This window comes from Mus musculus, chromosome 3 (genome assembly GCF_000001635.26).
Source record: "Mus musculus strain C57BL/6J chromosome 3, GRCm38.p6 C57BL/6J".
Taxonomy (NCBI): Eukaryota; Metazoa; Chordata; class Mammalia; order Rodentia; family Muridae; genus Mus; species Mus musculus.
The window spans coordinates 67,429,712-67,447,682 of record NC_000069.6 but is presented as its reverse complement, the minus strand read 5'-3'; the positions used below and the strand labels follow the sequence as shown (position 1 = coordinate 67,447,682).

Here is a 17,971-nt window from a genome sequence, read left to right as displayed (position 1 = left end):
CATTCCAGTTTTATTAACAATGCAAAGACAAAACCAGAAATGTAAAAGGACGTGTCAACAAAATACACAGAGTCCCCAAGTGACACATGAAAAGAACAATGAGCAGACTGACAGTGCACTACGAAGTTTAAGTCGCTGCTTTTAAAAATCCAGCTTGTTGTCAGGTTGGTATAAATAAGTAAAACACTTTGGTCTAACTAATAAAAGAATGAATATTATTATTTACATTTACAAAAAAGAAATGCAGACGAGAAATGGCTCAGTGGTTAATAGCATGTGTGGCTTGTCCAGGACCTGAGTTTAGGTCCCAACACCCACAGTGGGCAGTCTGCACTGCCGGTAACTCTATGGGACCTGGTGCCCTCTTCTGGCCTCTGTGGGCTCCTGCACCCATGTGCCTACACCTTCACACATGAACACTAAGGAAAAATAAAGCTTAAACAAAATACAGCTGCTCTGTCAACACATAGAAAGCAGCTATTTCCTCCAAACTGAGCCATTTCCTCCACATCCCCACCTGGAGACAAGAGCCTGGCACATGAGACTCAGGAAACTAAGAAACCTTGCCGGACTCAGGGAGCTCAGAAAGTTGTTAAGATTCAGGAGCCCCCCCTCCCCTCCCTCCCTGTGGCGAGAAGCAGAAAGGTTCTGGGGAAGAACAGACACTGGGTGTGTGCTGCAGCCTGCCAAGTGGGCCGAGACCGCCACGGATGCAGCTCTCAGGAGGCATCAACCATAAAGGGCTGGGTGCTGGGTGCTGGGTGCTGAGTGCTGGGTGCTACAGCTGTCCAAGGCCCACCCATGCTCCTGCAGGCTGCCCCAGTAAACTCACTGGCCCACCAAGTTTGATGGACTCAGGCGGGTACATCAGCTTGCTCTGTCACTGGTGCCCTATCTGGGTGGTAGATGCTTGTTTCCCTCCTCGTGAGAAGGCACTTAACAGCCAAACATAATGACTTCTTTTTAAAGAGTGTAGTGAGAAGGGGAGAGAAATGAAGGGCAATTATACAGAAGGACCCTGACAAAGGACCCGAAGTCAGGTGAGGAAGGTTAGCAGAACAGTAAACAAGAATGGCATTTCCTCTGCCGCCATCCTGTCACCCCACCCCAATCTAATCCTCACAGGCGGCACATCAGAGTCTCAGATGGAAAAGCATCCTTGACTACTTCTCTAAAATGTCAACGATGTGGAAAGAGGGAGAAAAAAAAATCTAAGAGAGTCACAGGAGCTGTGTCAGGGTCTCCACTGCAGTAATAATCGCCATGGTCAGTGTGACCAGCGAGGAAGGCTTCAAGTTAACACACGCAGCCCTGCGGAAGTCAGGAGCGGATGCAGAGGCTATGCCGGTGCTGAGCCTGGCCTGCTTGCGCCCCTGGTCTGCTCAGCCTGCCTCCTAGAACCAGAACCACCAACCCCGGGGATGGTACCAGCCACATCACTCATCACTCAAGAACAAGCACCGTAGGCCAGTCTGGTAGGAGTCTTTTCTCAACTGAAGTTCCCGTTACCAGCTTATGCCAAGGTGACATAAAACTAGCTGTGACAGAAGCCTAAGAGGACAGGACAACGGAATCTAATGTGTTAGCTGAATGGGATACAATCAGAAAGGGGATATAGGCAATAACCATAAATATTTGAATAAATGTGGGTTTTATGAATAATAAATTAACATTGTTCCATTAGTTGCCATTAGTTGCTGTTTACTAAGAGGAAATGGAATGAATTCTCTGTAATTCCTTATAATTTTTCAGCAAATCTAAAAAAATGTGTATTTCTAAAAATTACAACTTCCCATGTTAAAAAAAAAAAAAAAAGACGAGAAGAAAAATAGGTAGGTATTTTGGCTGGAGCGATGGCTCAGCAGTTAGGAACGTCTGCTGCTCTTGCAGAGGACCCAGGTTTACTTCCCAGTACCACACAGTGACTAACAACAGTTTGTAACTCTAACTCCAGAGGATCAAAACCCTCTTTGGCATCCATAGGTCAAATCAAGTCCATGATTAAAATGAGTAAGCATCTTAACTGCTAAAGCCTAAAGAATGCTACACTGTAACTTACACCCCACTCACGACACCAACTGCAACAGCTGCACATTTCCAACATCTACAGATTACAGGTTTTAAAAACAGAGCAACTTTGAGTTCCTTCATAACTGACTCAGGACAACCTTTTTTTCTAAAAAGGTTATTATAACAATGTTCAATAATTAGATAATTTTAAGCCAATTTACTTAATACACTGGTTCTGGTTTTTTGTGTGTTTGTTTTACTTTTCTGAGACAGGGTCTCTCTATGTAGCCTTGGCTGTCCTACTATGTAAGACAGGCTGGCCTTGAATTTAGAAATCCACCTGTCTCTACTTCCCAAGTGTTCAGATTAAAGGTGTTTTGCCACCCCCGCCCAGCTATTTAATACAAGATCCAACCATCATTTAAAATGTTTAAATGTTAAACTGGCCATGGAAGGACACGCTTGTAACCCCAGCTCTCGGGACGCTAGAGCAAGAGCATTGCCAACCTCTGGGCCAGCCTGGGCTACATACAAGACCCTGCCCCAGAACACAAAATGGGAGTAAATGTTCAAACAATTTATAGAAATATGGATTATTTCTATATCTGTATTAAATGAAAATACTGAGGTAAAATTATGTAGAGTATGATTTCTGAAAACCTTACACTTTAAAACTGTAAAGAGTTACTGCATTCAAAAGCAAGGAACAACCTTATCTCTCACATGATCACACAGAGTCATTTTATAACAGGGCTACAAGTCCAGTAAAAGAAAACGTCTACAGACAGCAGTAAGTAAGTTAAACAGCAACTCACCTCCAGTTTAAAAGCCAGGCCTACAAATGGGTGCGAATCATCTCTTTGGGGGTTCATTAAGATTTTGGTCTTCTCTTTTGAGTCACTTAAAATAAAAGAAATATAAAACTATAAAATATAACACGTAATCTTTTGTAGTGAATGTGTGGTTGTGAGCACACATGAATGTATGCATGTATCTACAACCGTGCATGGAGGCCAGGGGTGTCCTGTGGTCACTCTTGGCCCTACTCTGAGACAGGGTCTCTCACTGAACCTGCAGCTAGGCTGGCAGCCAGCACACCCCAGACATCCTCCTGTCTCCACACAAGCCCTTCCCACATCACTAGTGTCACAAGCACACCTGCAAAGGTGGCTCTTTCTTGCATCTTCACGCTTCCTCAGCAAGCATGCTTCCCCACTGAGCCATCTATCCAGCCCTTAATACTTCCTCCATATCAATTTGTTCTCAGCAAGGAGAAAAGAATATGTTTGCTGACAATCCCTGGTTTACACACAAATAAGTCTCACAGAAAGAGTTCGGTAAGAATGAGTCCTGAAGACTTTGTAACTATAGACAGGACCAGTGTAGGTTAAAACGCTGAACTCTGGTAGAGTGTGCAGAGTAGTGACCCGTGAGAGCCTTACAGAGGCGTCCTTCCTTGTTGCCTTACATTTCCTTTGTTCTGTGGTATTTTATTTTATGCATGGCTGGGGTGGGGGCACGCATGAGGAGCCTGAGGGCTTCTGTGAGTTGGTTCTCCCCATCCACCATGTGGCTCCTGGGAGTTAAACTGAGCCCACGAGCCTCCGTAGCTGACACCTGTATCCGACATGCTATCTCACTGACCTGAATTTCATTTTTTTTAAACTAAAAAGATGCTATAACTGAAAATGAATGACACCAAATTTAAAAACAAAATTAATACTTTAAACTTTTGAGAGAGAATAAAACAAATCATACTCCTAAGTCACTAATGATATGGGAACCCACCTGTGCAGTCAGTATCTCCCGTACACCGAAACTGACAGCCAACTAAAAATGGTGATTTTTGTGAACGAGGAAAGGAAATCATAAAAATAAGTGAAAGAACAGTCCTTAAACTTGTCATAGTGTGCTAGTATTCCAGGATCTTTCCATAAACCGAGGCTCAGGCGGCAATACTTACTTCTGATTGAGTATAGCGTAATTCTGGACCTCAGATGGATTGGGCAGGTATTCTAAAACAGCGTCCAAAAGAGGTTGAACTCCTTTGTTTTTCAAAGCACTTCCCAAAAATACAGGAGTGAAGGATCGACTCAGAGTAGCTCTCCGGATTGCTCGCTACAGAGTAAGAGAAAACGATTCGTGTTAATAATGTATGCTCCAGGTCAGTGATGAACAAACAGAATGAAATAATGCACCAGAGTGCTGGTTCCAGAAAAGAGACAAAAATAACAGCTCAATAACTCAGCCGGCATATTGAAAAACAGGGAAAAATTGCTTTTCTTATAAGAGCGCCAATAGCTGATTTATGGGACAATTACTTTTTGACACTCCTAAAATCATTCTTTTTAATTTGGTATCAAAAGAGGTTCATACATATAAAGTAGATGCATAGAATACTGTAAACTGAATGCTAATAACTTAATAAGGGGAAAAAGATACACACAGAACTGGGTATGGAAGTACATACCATTAACTCCAGCACTCGGGAGGTAGAGGCAGTTGAATCTCTATGAGTACAAGGCCAACCAGTTAAGGTTGCATAGTAAGACCTTGTCTCAAAAACAAAACAAACAAAAACCAAAGCAAAATCTCTGGGAAAATTTATCAGAAATTAACATGTTTTAGAATGGGGCAGAGAAATGGTTTTATGGGATAGTAGTGTTTTTAACTATAAACCTTTGTGAAGATTAGTTTTAATGCACAGTTCAGAATCCCAGGGGGACAGGGTGGGGGGAGGGGTGTTGTAAACCTCTGGAAACGTCTTTGGGGGATTTCTCAGGTAACATGCACTGAGGGTGGAAGAGCCTCACTGACTGGGGGAGGCTCCATTTCACAGGCTGGCCCTGGGCTGAAGGAGAAGAGTCTGCGAGCTGAGCGCCAGTGAACACAAGCTGATCACTGCTTCTGCGACTGCTGAAAATCTCCTCAACAACACTGGTGCTGCCTCGAGGACTCAGAAACGGCTTCAGGAAAAGAAATTAGACTATCGCAAGCCATTTCACCATAATGGCTTCCTACTTCTCCCTTATATGCAGATAGGGACACCCTGTACCATTACCATACTTAGTCTACATTCATAAAACACAGAATTGTACAAGGCAGGATAAGTGAAAACCATCCATAAAACAGTCCAACAAAGTCTCCATTTTCCAAAACTTTCCTTTTCGTAACAAACAATTTCACACTTAAAGGTTGCTGTCTTCCAACACGTCATTAAGCATCCAATACAGCAGAGAACCTAACACATGCCCACCGACCTGCAGAGACTAAGGACTGTGCTCTGCACAACGGCCTCGACAGAGTCCTGGGTATCCGAGAAGACCCTCATCCTTTTGAACTGGAAACAACAGTTTGCTCTGCTGATGCGCTACACAATGTGGTGTGTGTTAAACACTTCGCTTCTAGAAGACCAAAATTTGAGTACATGCTAAATAGACCCCAATAAAAACTGGGTACACTGAGTTTCTCTTGGTTTTGCTTTGTTCACTTTGGTTTGGATTTTTTGAGACATGGTCTCCCTCCGTAGCCCAGGCTGACCTCAAACTAGGGTTGTCCTGTCTCATCTCCCAAGGCTGGGATCCAGCATCCACCCCGCAGACAGCCTAGGCTCCACAGTGCTGCACCGCCTCTGCTGAGGGAGCCGAGTCTGTGAGGCTCTCCTGGGGCTCACACATGCCTCCCTCAGACTGTCTCATGTGCTGCTTCCCTCTGCTTAGTTGTCTCTCAATGGAAATAAACCACAGGCTACGTTCTGTGAATTCCAGTGAGTTACTAAACCTTTGGGAGTAATCTTAAAAACTTGACACATTTTAATAATAGACACCCCCCTCTCTATCATGGTTACTAATATATACTTGTCTTCATTTAGAGCTAGACCGACATGTCTTCCGAGTGCTCTCTACTTGTCGGCTAAGGCACTAACTCCTTCCAGTATGTCCAAGAGCTCACATTATAAGATATGGCTCCAGTTCGAGACTTCTGTGAAAAATCAATTCAGCTGCAACAATGTTCTTTCTTGTGTCTGAGTACAATTTATTGAATTTACATTTATATGTAACAGCTTATGTAATAATTACCTATCTGATCTCTGTTACACATAACAAGTGATTTAAAAAGATTAATGTCTTTATAAAAATACATAAAAATTACTATTTAAACCATTTTAAAGCATATAACGCAGTAACATTCTATACATTCATAATGCTATACAGCTCTTATCATTACTCATTTTTAAAACTTTTGTTTTCTCCAATTAAAACAACAGTTCCCCGAAATGAAGGCTAACGACTCATGTAATCACCACTTTACTTATTTTAGTCTTTTTGAGAAAAAATATTCACTCCATAGACCAGGCTACTCACTATGTAGTCCAGGATAACCCTGAGCTAGTGGGAATTTCCATCTCAGTCTTCCAGGGACTGGGATTGCAGGCCCAGGTCTGCACACTCGGCGTATACTTTCTATGAATTTGACAAAGCTTGGTGTACCACATAAACAAAATCATAAAATAACTATCCTAGAGGCTTGGCGTTTTCGCCAGAACGTCTTCATAGTTCATTGCACTGTCACATTGCTCAGAATTTAGCCCTTTTTTGGAGGGATAACAACTATGTATTGTACAGACTGCATAGTGTCTATGCATTCATTCATTTTAATGGACACCCACCCATTAAAGCATCACCCCTGCTCTTTGTTGCGGGCACTGCTTCTGGAGTTGCTGGGGTACAACTGAACTATCGGGGACCCTTCTTCCTCAGGGTGTGTCTGCAGGGAGAGGTTTACTGCCATACTGTTTCCCACAGTGTTTGTTACACTGCTACCAGGAAGGGCCAAGGGTTCCCACTTCTCCAGATCTGCATCAACACATGCTCTCTGGGTTTATGGGTTTTTTTGGCTAGTTGGTTGGTTGGTTAGTCTTAAATAACATTCATCTTAAAAGCATGAATGGTATCTTACTGTGACTTTGATTTGCATTTTTTTAGTGATTAGTACTGAAACTTGAATATCTTATTTAGAGGAAATGTTTATTTAAAAGTCTCTTGTAAGAATCTTCATTTTTTTTTATGGAAGTAAACTGTATTAAATATTTTTACTCAGATTTCATTAACAAAAGAACCTACGTTCTTCCACCCAAAATTAGCCTGTTTTTAAACATGTAAATTCATTTTGAGGGACTGGAGAGACAACTCATTGGTTAAGAGCACTGGCTGCTCTTCCTGAGGACAGTGGACAGATTCAAGCTCCCACATGGCCGTTCACAATCATCTGCAACTCCCGTTCCAGGGAACACAATGCCTTCTTCTGGCCTCCAAAGGCACTGCATGCAGGCAAAACACCCACCCAATGTTTTTAAGAAGACCTATTTTTGAGAGCACTAAACAATGTTTTTAAGAAGACCTATTTTTGAGAGCACTTGCCTTTAAGTCGGAAACTGAGGGGATCTTTTCTTCCAGGAAGAGCTCACCAAGCTGCTCATCTGAGTTAGCAACGCACTCAATGAGCTCCTGCCGGTGGTCAGCGGCTGCGGCCCGCAATCCAGCCGGAATCTCGTCATATCGGACAATCTGACTAAGACAAAGAATGCTTTACTTTCGTAACTCTAGGAACGCTCAGTTAAACATGCACACATCAAAGGCGTGGCTAACAACTAAGGTGTCTCCCTGATGGTCTGGGGACAGTTCTGAGGTCCTGCACCCAAACAGCAAATAAGACAACATGCATGGTTATAACTCAGACAGGACCTTGGGCAAAACCACTCCATGGACCAAGTAACTTGCTCAGAGTGGACCACCAGTGAACAGAAGTGCCTGCACTCAACACAGTCAGCTACGAGGGAAACAAAGCCTTTGTTATAATAATCCTTTATGTTATAGTAATCCTTAATGTTATATAATCCTTTATGTTGTAATAATCCTTTATGTTATAATAATCCTTTGTTATAGTAATCCTTTATGTTATAATAGGCATCATAGTCTATTTTTCTACATATCAGATTTTTCTAATGATACATGATGAAATATAAAATTCTTCCCAATTTAATAAAAACTGGCTTATCTTATTCTAGAGATTAAGATGAGCCACAGAACACGTGGTCAAAACAATGACTTGGGAGCCAAGTGTGGTGGCGCATGCCTTTGATTCCAGTACTCAGGAGGCAGAGGCAGTCAATCTCAGTGAGTTTGAGAACAGCCTGGTCTACAAGGCAAGTTCCAGGCCAGCCAGTACTACATTTTTCTCAAAAAAAGGAAAAATAACAAAAACCACCTAGAAAAGTTATCAAGTTATAATTCTGAGAAGTTATAATTCTTTTCAGGGTGGCTCCAGGGCTATTTTTACTGCCATCTAGCAGGAAAGGAAAGGAAAGGAAAGGAAAGGAAAGGAAAGGAAAGGAAAGGAAAGGAAAGGAAAGGAAAGGAAAGGAAAGGAAAGGAAAGAAATGACCATTTATTTAATACCTGAATTACAGCAGCATGAAACTGGAGATCTGCTAACACCCACACAAAAGTTTCTATTATCTGTATTTTTAGATGAGGAAGCTAGTTTAAACAAACTAAGCAAACATAAGCTGATTTTCAAGCTAACCTATTTGAAGCCTGAAGATTAAGCTTTTGAAAATTCTATTAACAAGGGAAGTAAGACCCAAAGGCTTTAAGACGGGACAGCCGTTGTCTATGCGGAAGCCCGCCACTTGCTTGAAGTGGGTGGGGTGGGCTCTGAGACAGAATCCTGCTGTGTGGCCAGTGCTGGCCTTCAGCTTGCTCCTGACTCAGCCCCCAAGTGCTAGGAGAGTGAGCGTGTGCCATCAGGTCTGGCTTTCTCAACCGGTGGGTCTTGACTCCCTTGCAGGTCACATATCAGATTTCCTGCAAATCAGACTGCATTTATATTACAATCCAGTCATTAAAATCACCCGAGAGAATAACATTCAGGCACATTTCAAAGAGATAATTAGTCTATATTTAACTTATGTCTTTCAAAATATAAGATTTTAGTACTTTAGGACTTACCCAAAGTCTCCATCAAAGTAAATAGCTCGTTCTTCAATGAGGTCTATAATTCCCTTAAAATCACCCTCTAAACCAATGGGTATTTGTACAAATGCAGCATTGTGATTTAGTTTAGATCTGAAAAACAAAAACATTTATTTGCTTCTTCTCTCAAAATTATTTTGAAATGACAAAAGGCAAAAGGGAAACAAAAGAACCACGGTAGACATCAGGGCTGAGGCACCAGGGCTGAGAGAAGACAGGCAGCGACTGAAACAGACACCTAAACTCAGGGAGCTAAAAAGCAAGCCCGTGCCAACAACACAGAACACAGAGTAATCTCTCACCACAGACTCCCTGAGCATGCCCACCCAGAAGCAGAAGGGAAAGACAGAAAAAGAGTTGCAGATGACCAGGCCATTAAGAGACAGTGGGACAGCAGAGCCTAGTTCTCACTCTTAAACCAAGTGACAGAGTCAACCATTCAGTGAGAGAGTTCAAGGAACACTCACGTCAGCCTACAGCTAGACTCACTGAACAGACTGCAGTTACCAGTAGAGACTCCACCTTGAGAAGAAACATGCTCTAGCTGGCACCGTTTAGCACACACTAGGCCTCCCTGTGTAACTATGGACAGAGAGCTAAGAACTACTAGTATTTGAAGAAAGTCAAGAGCTTGTAAAATACTAATATTTGGGGCTGGAAATATGGCTCTGTGGTAAAGAGCACTTGCTGCTCTTCTAGAGGACCTGCCAGGGAGTTCACAAATGCCTGTAACTCCAGCTCCAGGAGACCCAACACCTCCTTCTCCGCTCCCTGTATATCCGCATGTACGGTATACACAATACAGAGACCCACATACATATAAATAAAAAGTGTTGCAGGATATTTGTTCCCAAGATTGAGTTCTTTGCTGAAAAAAACCTGCTTCTAGTTGTGGTATGGCTCAAACCTTAGCACACACCTTTAATCCCTCTGGCTGGAAAACAGACATACCCTTAGTACACACCTTTAATCTCAAACAGTGAAGGTAGAGTTAGTTTATACAAGGATGTAGCCATGTTTGAAAGTAATGTCTAGTTGAGTGGCAGACGAAGTGACAAGTCAGAAAAAGATCTGACAGAATAGGATGCGCCCAACTCTCATGAGAAGAGAGAGGAAAGGGAAGCTACTTAAGAGAGCAGGGCAGGGAAGAAGAGGCAGTTTTACCAGGACAGTTGTAGAGACAGACTGAAGAGAGAACAAGCCAGACCCGGTGAAGACAGAAGTAGCCAGAGACTCAGCAGAAGCTACACTAGAACAGACTGCCAAAGTTACTACGAAGCCAAGCACAGCAAGTCAGTCAGAGGGCGGGAGAGAAGGCAGACTGAGTCAGTCAGCTTGGAGAGACGGGTGAGCCAGAACAGCTGGGTTGAACCAGCCAGCCAGGGCTCAGAAAGAACTAGAAAGGGTGAGCTTATTCAGCAGTGAGTCTCAGAGGCTGAAAACACTCTAGGCCTGGACTAGATTGTATAGAGTCTGGAAGCTTCCGGGACTAGGCCTAGATTAGCAGACTGAGGAACTAAGAGACAACAATTACCACAGGAGAATAAAAGTTACTTTTCCATAAAAGTCTAAAAGATATTTTTAGAAGAAATGTATCAATATCTGAGAACAGTTACCCAAGAAAAGAAAAGAAAATTTAAATTAAGATTCTGTACTGTTAGGGATTAAACCAAGCAAGGCCAGGAGCACACTAGGCAAGTGCTTTACTACTGAGCTCTTTCCCATACCTAACACAGAGATTTGAAAAGTACCTCTATGAAAAATGATACTACAGTAAATGAAAAATTTATGGAAATTAGTTACACAATTGCTGAATACTTTTAAAATGCAAAATAACAGAAACGACACAGAAGACTATCAAACTCAAACTCATGAGCTATGAACCTCAAGAATTCTGTTTGGGCGGATATGACTGCTCAATTGCTAACGACATGTAATCTTGATAAAAAGCTTGAAAAATCCAATTACTTGAGCACATGTAAACATGGAAGGCCCAAACCACAAAGGTGTCCTTTGATCTTTGATTCCCACATGTGAGTGGCATGGGCTCACACAAACACTCGTCATTCACTCACACACACACACATACACACAAACACTTGCCATTCACTCACACACATACACACACACACACACACACGCACCAACGCACGCACGCACGCACGCGCACTGAATAGACAGGAGCTCTCTCATGTGCCTAAGAACAGGGAGAGAAAGCATGACAGAAGACGATACATGAAGGCCAGTTCCAAAGGTCCCAAAATCTGCTCCGTGAGAGCTGCAAACTGAGAAAAGACACACAGAAATCACACAAAGAGCCAAAGTCATCAAGTCACAGAGAAAGAGAAGTTTCCTGAAACCAGGACAAAACTAGTAAAAAGAGTTCATCTAGTGCTAACCCCCAATAACCACCAAACACTGCCTACTCTCAGCAAAAGATATTTCAAACACCCAAAGAAGATAAACATCACTTTCACATTTGCAAATACATCCTCCGACAGATGTTTTGTCATCAGATATACGGTTCATAGCCCACTTACCACCGCAAGGGTTTCAGCCCGTGCCCATCAGCTCTGCTGGGTAAAATCTGATAGGGGCACGATGCTACATTGCTACATTTGTTAAGAACAAAACCTTCCTCTGCTTTATCTAAAGAAAACACAAGCACTCCCAGCATCTACAGCTTCCCCAGCGGTAACACAGCAGCACAGTTCTCTGGAGTCAACTGCACTAGAAATAAATACAAGACACATTTTCCCCATTTCACAGAGGAAGAAGCTAATGAATCACAGGGTAAATTAAGCCACTGAGACTGTGTTCCACTCACTAACATCACAGAAATGCAATCAAGAAAGAAACTTTAGGATACAACTTAATAATGGAATTAATTGTCCTGAATGTGAAAGCCGGCATGCTGCAGGCTCAGTACCTCATTTGTTGGAGGGCCCTGGATGGGTTAGAGCCCATTCGGTCCAGTTTGTTAATGAAGGTTAAAAAGGGAACGTTGTAGCGCTTCATCTGACGACTGACTGTCATGGTCTGGCACTGGACTCCGCCAACCGCACAGAGAACAAGGACTGCACCGTCCAGGACCCGCAGGGCTCTTTCCACTTCTATGGTAAAGTCCACGTGGCCTAAAGGAGACAGAGCAGCAAGGGAGGGTTTTAAAGAACAGTGTGAATTTTTAATATACAAACTAGTTTCTATTTGGTTAGGTTAGGTTTCCTATTGCTGTGATCGAACACTGACCAAAACCAACATGGGCGCAAAGGTTCTATGGCAAACAGGTTATAGTCCATCCTCAGAAGCCAAGGTAGGAACTCAAGGCACGACCAGGAGCCAACCCCAGGGCTGCCCACCCATTGGCTCCTGGTGATGAGCTCAGCACAGTCTCTTACAGGACCCAAGATCACTCGTCTCCAGGGTAACAGCAACCCAGGGGCCTGGGCCCTTCCATTTCTTAGCAATTAAGAGCATCTCCTACCCCCGACTTTCCTCCAGGCGAATGGTGTGGGTATTTCACAAGCTAAGGTTCCTGTTCCCACTTGTCTCTAGCTTGTGTCAAGGTGACAAAGAACTAACCAAGACACTTGATCCCCTGTCAACCCACCTAACAACACAACAATCTTTTGTTTGTTTGTTTTTTGTTTTTTCGAGACAGGGTTTCTCTGTGTAGCCCTGGCTGTCCTGGAACTCACTCTGTAGACCAGGCTGGCCTCGAACTCAGAAATTCTCCTGTCTCTGCCTCCCAAGTGCTGGGATTAAAGGCTTGCGCCACCACGCCCGGCACAACAGCACAACAATCGTAAACAATAATATCTTCCTTCTTGTTTATCCTCAAGACCTCATGTTAATATAAGTATCACATATAAAACATAACCTTCAATGTCTTAGTCTTTAACAGCCAGTGTTTCTTTTAAAAGTCTAAAGTCTATCTTAAATATCTAAGATCTCATAACTGTTGCTTGCTGGAAAAAAAACACATAATCAAAAAACAAGTTAAATAGTTTCTTACTCCAAGAGCAAAGAGTCAGGGCACAGTCACAATCAAAGCAGAGCAAATTCAAAACTCAACAATATAAACGTTCCAAACGGCTTGAGTGGCTGGTTTCTCCTTAATTACTGCTAACTTCTCCCCTCCGGCTGACAAGCATCGACTGTCCCGGCAAAGCAAATACTTTAGTGCTGTTTACTACCACAACTGATTCTATAGCCCCAGCTGACTAGACACCGTATAGTCTTAGCTCAAAACATCACACAGGTGGCCCTGGTATAGACTTCGCTTCTCTGAATCTTCACCAGCCAGGCCTCGCTCATCTACAGCTTGTTCAGCATTCCTACTTTCTAAGCACCCACAATAGCCTATTAAGTTCTAAGCACTCAACGACTTTCTCAGTTCAAAATTCCAAAGTCCTTTCCCAACCCTCTCCAAAACCAACATGGTCAGGGATGTCACAGCAGGATCTACAACCTGTACCTAGTTCTGTATTTAGTTTCCTATTTCTTTGATAAAACATCATGACCAAAAGCAATTTGGGAAGGAAAGACTTCACACTTGGCTCAAAGGTTACAGTCCATCACGAGGGAAACCAGTGTAGGAACTAAGGCAGAAACCACAGGGGCCGCTTACTGCCTTCTCAGCTCACTTTTTTATATCTCAGGTAGGTTCACCTGCATGCAGGCCAGGGAGTGGGGGTGGGGAAGTTACGCCCCAGTAGGTTTGGCCTCTATCAATTAGCAATCAATAAAATGCCTGACAGACACATCTGCAGACAATATGACAGCATGTCAAGCTGGCAAAGACAGACAACACAGGACACTTCTCACAGTGTCCTGTGTTGTCTGTCGCATCTTTAAACTGTGACGTAGATTCCTCATGTCTTCAATCTTGTGTATCGGGTTCAAGGCTCAACAGGATTACTTCTAAAGGACATTAGGGGGAGCTATGGCAACGGGAGAGCTCTTCTTACTTTCTTAGTGTTATTTTTCAAAGAAGCAACATACAAACAAAGTGCTTTAAGTCCCAAATCTGGTAGGAATTCAGTTTTGCACTTTTAAAATCTGATCCTCAAAGATGAACTGGATCATGGTAGTAAAAAGAATTACATATACTTTTGCTTCAAGAAAACACAAAGCAAAGGGCCCACTTACCTGGCGTGTCTATGATGTTGATATTGATGTCTTTCCACATGGTATACGTAGCTGCTGACTGGATCGTGATCCCTCGCTGCCTCTCCAGCTCCATGGAATCCATGACAGCGCCAACTCCATCTTTACCTTTCACCTAAACATGAACACAAGAACTCACATTTTTCTCTCATCCCAGAAAGAAATCTTGACTGAAACAGAACCAGAAATCAAAGCTAACGTATGCAAGTGTGAGATGAGCCTAATCCTATAACCGTATCATTTCATAAAACTCTTGTTTCCTGTCTCGGCTCCCATACTCAGTTCTTCCTTGTTGGCAGCTGACAAGCACTTGGGGACCACCATCTGCTTCCCCTGAACTGCTGGCTGCTGGCGTTTCAGAGTCTACGAACTCATGATATTCAGGCAGCAGACCTCTCTGCGGCTCTCCTCAGACTGTGAGCACAAAATGGGAGTGTTTAGCTTCTAAAGGATATGGTTTGGCGGATGCCCTTCGGCTGAAGAACAGCCTGAGCGGGCGTTAAGTCACTCAGTGGTTTGGCAGTATCTTCGAGTGCCAACATTTTAAACAATGCTTTTCTGGTAGGTTTTTGTAGAACTTGTATTCAGTGCTGTGGATGAAACTTCCTGAAAAGAAGCCATGTCTGGCTGTGACTGCAGACCTCCTGGAAGGAGTCTATCTGCAGAGTATGATGGACCCATCAGAATTTCCTACTGGGGAGAATTGGAATCATGCAGGTTCAGGGGCTACTTACCCTGTGCTGGGCTGTGCCTTGCCCAACCGTGTATCTGAAATAACACCTCATGAGAATACACTAAAACCTCTTAGACGCGATTAACTTAGCAGGACACTAGCGTCTGCCAGTCCTAAAGCTAAGAATGTCGTCTTGGGCCTATAGAATAGTTTCCCATCTCATTGTCCTTGCCTCTCTGGTGTGCCCACCAATGCATTTTAAACCTGCCTTGATCTCTGACTTTCTTTGTTCTATAAAATTAGAACATCATGAAACTGCTTGCATGGTAGAACATTAAATTTGGGACAACCTGTGTTTCTGAGCCATACTCAAAATGGCTCCAGATAAAAACTCTGATTTCCTTTAAGATGAAAGCTGTGTGTTTTGTTTTGACATGGACAGCACCTTTTGAGATTCACTTTCCATTTAACATTATAAACATGGATCCTTCATTGACATGCGTAAGACTGTTGTGACAGCTGTATAAGGGTCTGTCATGCCATCTCAGCATCAACCCAGGATGTTCACAGCCATCACTCACTTCTAGAGGGGTTGTGAATACACAGTCACATCTCAAGCCAGCTTGACCTCTCCTCTTTGTCCATCTGACTTTGGCTAAGGAGCCTCTGTGGCAGTGGTTCCCATCCTGTGGGTTGCAACCCCTCTGAGGTGGAACGACCCTTTCATAAGGGTTGCCCAAGAACATTGGAAAACACAGATATGTATATTACCATTCAGTTATGAAGTAGCAACAAATATAATTTTATGGTTGGTGGTCACCACAACATGAGGCTATGCTAAATGCTCGCAGCATTAGGAAAGTAGAGAACCACTGCCCTGCACCCGACCAGTTTTCATCCTAAAACAAGGTTTTCTGAAACTTATGAAACTATAACAACAGTAGAATTAAAATCGATTTCTGAATCGCTCTGGAATCAACCGCTAAGCACACACCTCGTGCATCGTGGCAATCCTGCCAGTGTAGTATAGCACCCGTTCTGTTAGCGTCGTCTTCCCAGAATCAATGTGAGCTGAGATCCCAATGTTCCGTATTTTTTCATTGGGAACTGGCCCTGACGAACACCATCGGCGGGTCTTCCAATCAGCCTGAGAAACAGTTTTAAAAGCTCAGTTTAGCACACCTATTATACGAGATCACAGTTAAAACCTGAACTACGGACTTGTTTTCTCATCCTCAAAGCAAGGTTCTCAACCTCCGTATTATCTAAGGAGCCCTGGATTTAATTCTGAATAATACTCATAAAAGAAGCACAACTACTGCTTCTAAATGTTAGTTTTAAACTTGAGACTTTTAAAGGTTCGTGTATATGTGTTTTGCTTGCATATATATCTCTGCACCACGTGCACGCCTGGTGCTGGAAAGGTCACATCGCCTAGAGCTGGAGTTATGGATGGTTCCGAACAAAGATGTGAGTTTTGGGCATTCAACTCTTCCTCTGGAAGAGCAGTCATGGGCTACGTTTTCACCCCTCCACTGTGTGGGTCCCAAGACTGACACTCAGGCTGTCACACTTGACAACTACCCTTATGGCTGGCTGATCCACACTGCTAACTTTTAAATACACACTACCATAATAGTCAGAGCTATACCTCTCAATGGCCACTTTAACAAGAGATACAAGTTTTAGATTGAATTGTACCTTAGGTTCTCTGTCTTCTCCCGTCCTGTAATTCACAGCTAGCAAGGGGCATATGGGTCTACCCAACTAACAGCCACAAGACAACTCCAAAAAGGTTTCCAATTTCATCTGAACGAAAACAAGGAAGTGCCTTTTGGGGTGGTGGTGTTCCTGTCAGCTTTACAGTGGGGGGTGGAGGGGGATGTATTTGTTGAATCAAAACAAAACTGCACACCCAAACGCTTGGCAAACACTTCTGGGTAGAGGGAAACTGGGCACATGTCAAAGAAGACAGCTGACAAGCGCTTGGATGGTTAAACCACAGGAACACTTGGTAGCAAAGCAAACGAGGTATCCATGACAGGTAAGAGGTCACATCTACCAACGGCTTCCCTGCTCTGAGTACCTCACTCCAAAGACTTACAAAGTTTAATCTATACACCTGACTGGGAAACTTGGCCAGAGAAGAGTACCGGGATGTTGAATAGAACCCACACGTTCAGAGAGCATCCAACCACACCCAGTAGTAAGAGGACCACTGGATAACGAGTCCGAAATCCGGGATTCGAGCCCCGGGGACACTAACTTTCATCTGACCTTCACTCGGGGCACTTCTCTTTAAGGTAGATCATCAGGAAGGGAGGGACCCCGGCGCAGAGCTGCGGGTCGCAAGGCCGAGCTGGCATGCGGATACCCAAGGGCTTACGGGGCTCGGGAAATCGCTGCTCAAGACCCCAGGTAAGGAAAGGTGTCGCCAACCTGCCCTGCTCTGGAAGGTTCTCTGGCACCAGTACCTGCTTCCCCTGCCAGCCCAGGACTGCAGGGACCCGAGGGAACGGTCCACGCCCCAGGGCTGCGGCGACCCGCAGCAGCCGCATGGCAAGCCTGGAACAGCCACTTCCAAGGCTCCTGCTCTGAGGTGATCGGTTGTGCTCAGCGCCGGCAGCAGAGCGGGAAGAGCTCAAAGTCACGCCGGCAACCGGAGCCGCAGGAGCACTTCCGGGAGGAAGGTCAGGAGGACGGCCAGAGGAAGACAAGGGAGAGGCACCTCTGTCTGAGCTCGACGTGGCGCGCGCCCTCTCCTGGTCAGGAGGAGAAAGCGTAGTTTATGCAGAGGATTGTCACAGGGAGGTGTCATTACTACGGAGGCAGGTACTCTGGTCCCTTTGTCTTTAAAGGAAAAAAATAAAAATTAAAAAACCATCTCTGTATAAAAAAAACAAAAACGTGCCGGGTATGGCGTCACACATGTCTAATAAGAACACTTCAGAGGCAGAACTAGGCGGATCTCTAATGAGTTCCAAGATAGCCTGGTCAGCAAAGAATTCTGGGCCAGACAGGACTAGACAGTGAGAACCTGTTTCAACAAAACAAAACAAAAGCTGCAGATTTTAAACATAGTTGT

At 43.8% G+C, this 17,971-nt stretch overlaps 1 protein-coding gene across 1 annotated transcript in view; it reads right to left on the bottom strand.

Moving 5' to 3' along the window:
- Positions 1-17,568, bottom strand: part of Gfm1 (G elongation factor, mitochondrial 1) — a 44,954-nt gene extending 27,386 nt beyond the window's left edge. The window contains exons 1-8 of the mRNA NM_138591.2: positions 17,361-17,568; positions 15,881-16,033; positions 14,196-14,328; positions 11,974-12,178; positions 9,021-9,137; positions 7,431-7,581; positions 3,974-4,128; positions 2,826-2,910 (exon numbers count right to left, since the gene is read on the bottom strand). Coding sequence (NP_613057.2) covers positions 2,826-2,910; positions 3,974-4,128; positions 7,431-7,581; positions 9,021-9,137; positions 11,974-12,178; positions 14,196-14,328; positions 15,881-16,033; positions 17,361-17,444 — 1,083 coding nt within the window. The 5' untranslated portion in view covers positions 17,445-17,568. The remainder of the gene's footprint in view (positions 1-2,825; positions 2,911-3,973; positions 4,129-7,430; positions 7,582-9,020; positions 9,138-11,973; positions 12,179-14,195; positions 14,329-15,880; positions 16,034-17,360) is intronic.
- Positions 17,569-17,971: the final 403 nt, after the last annotated feature.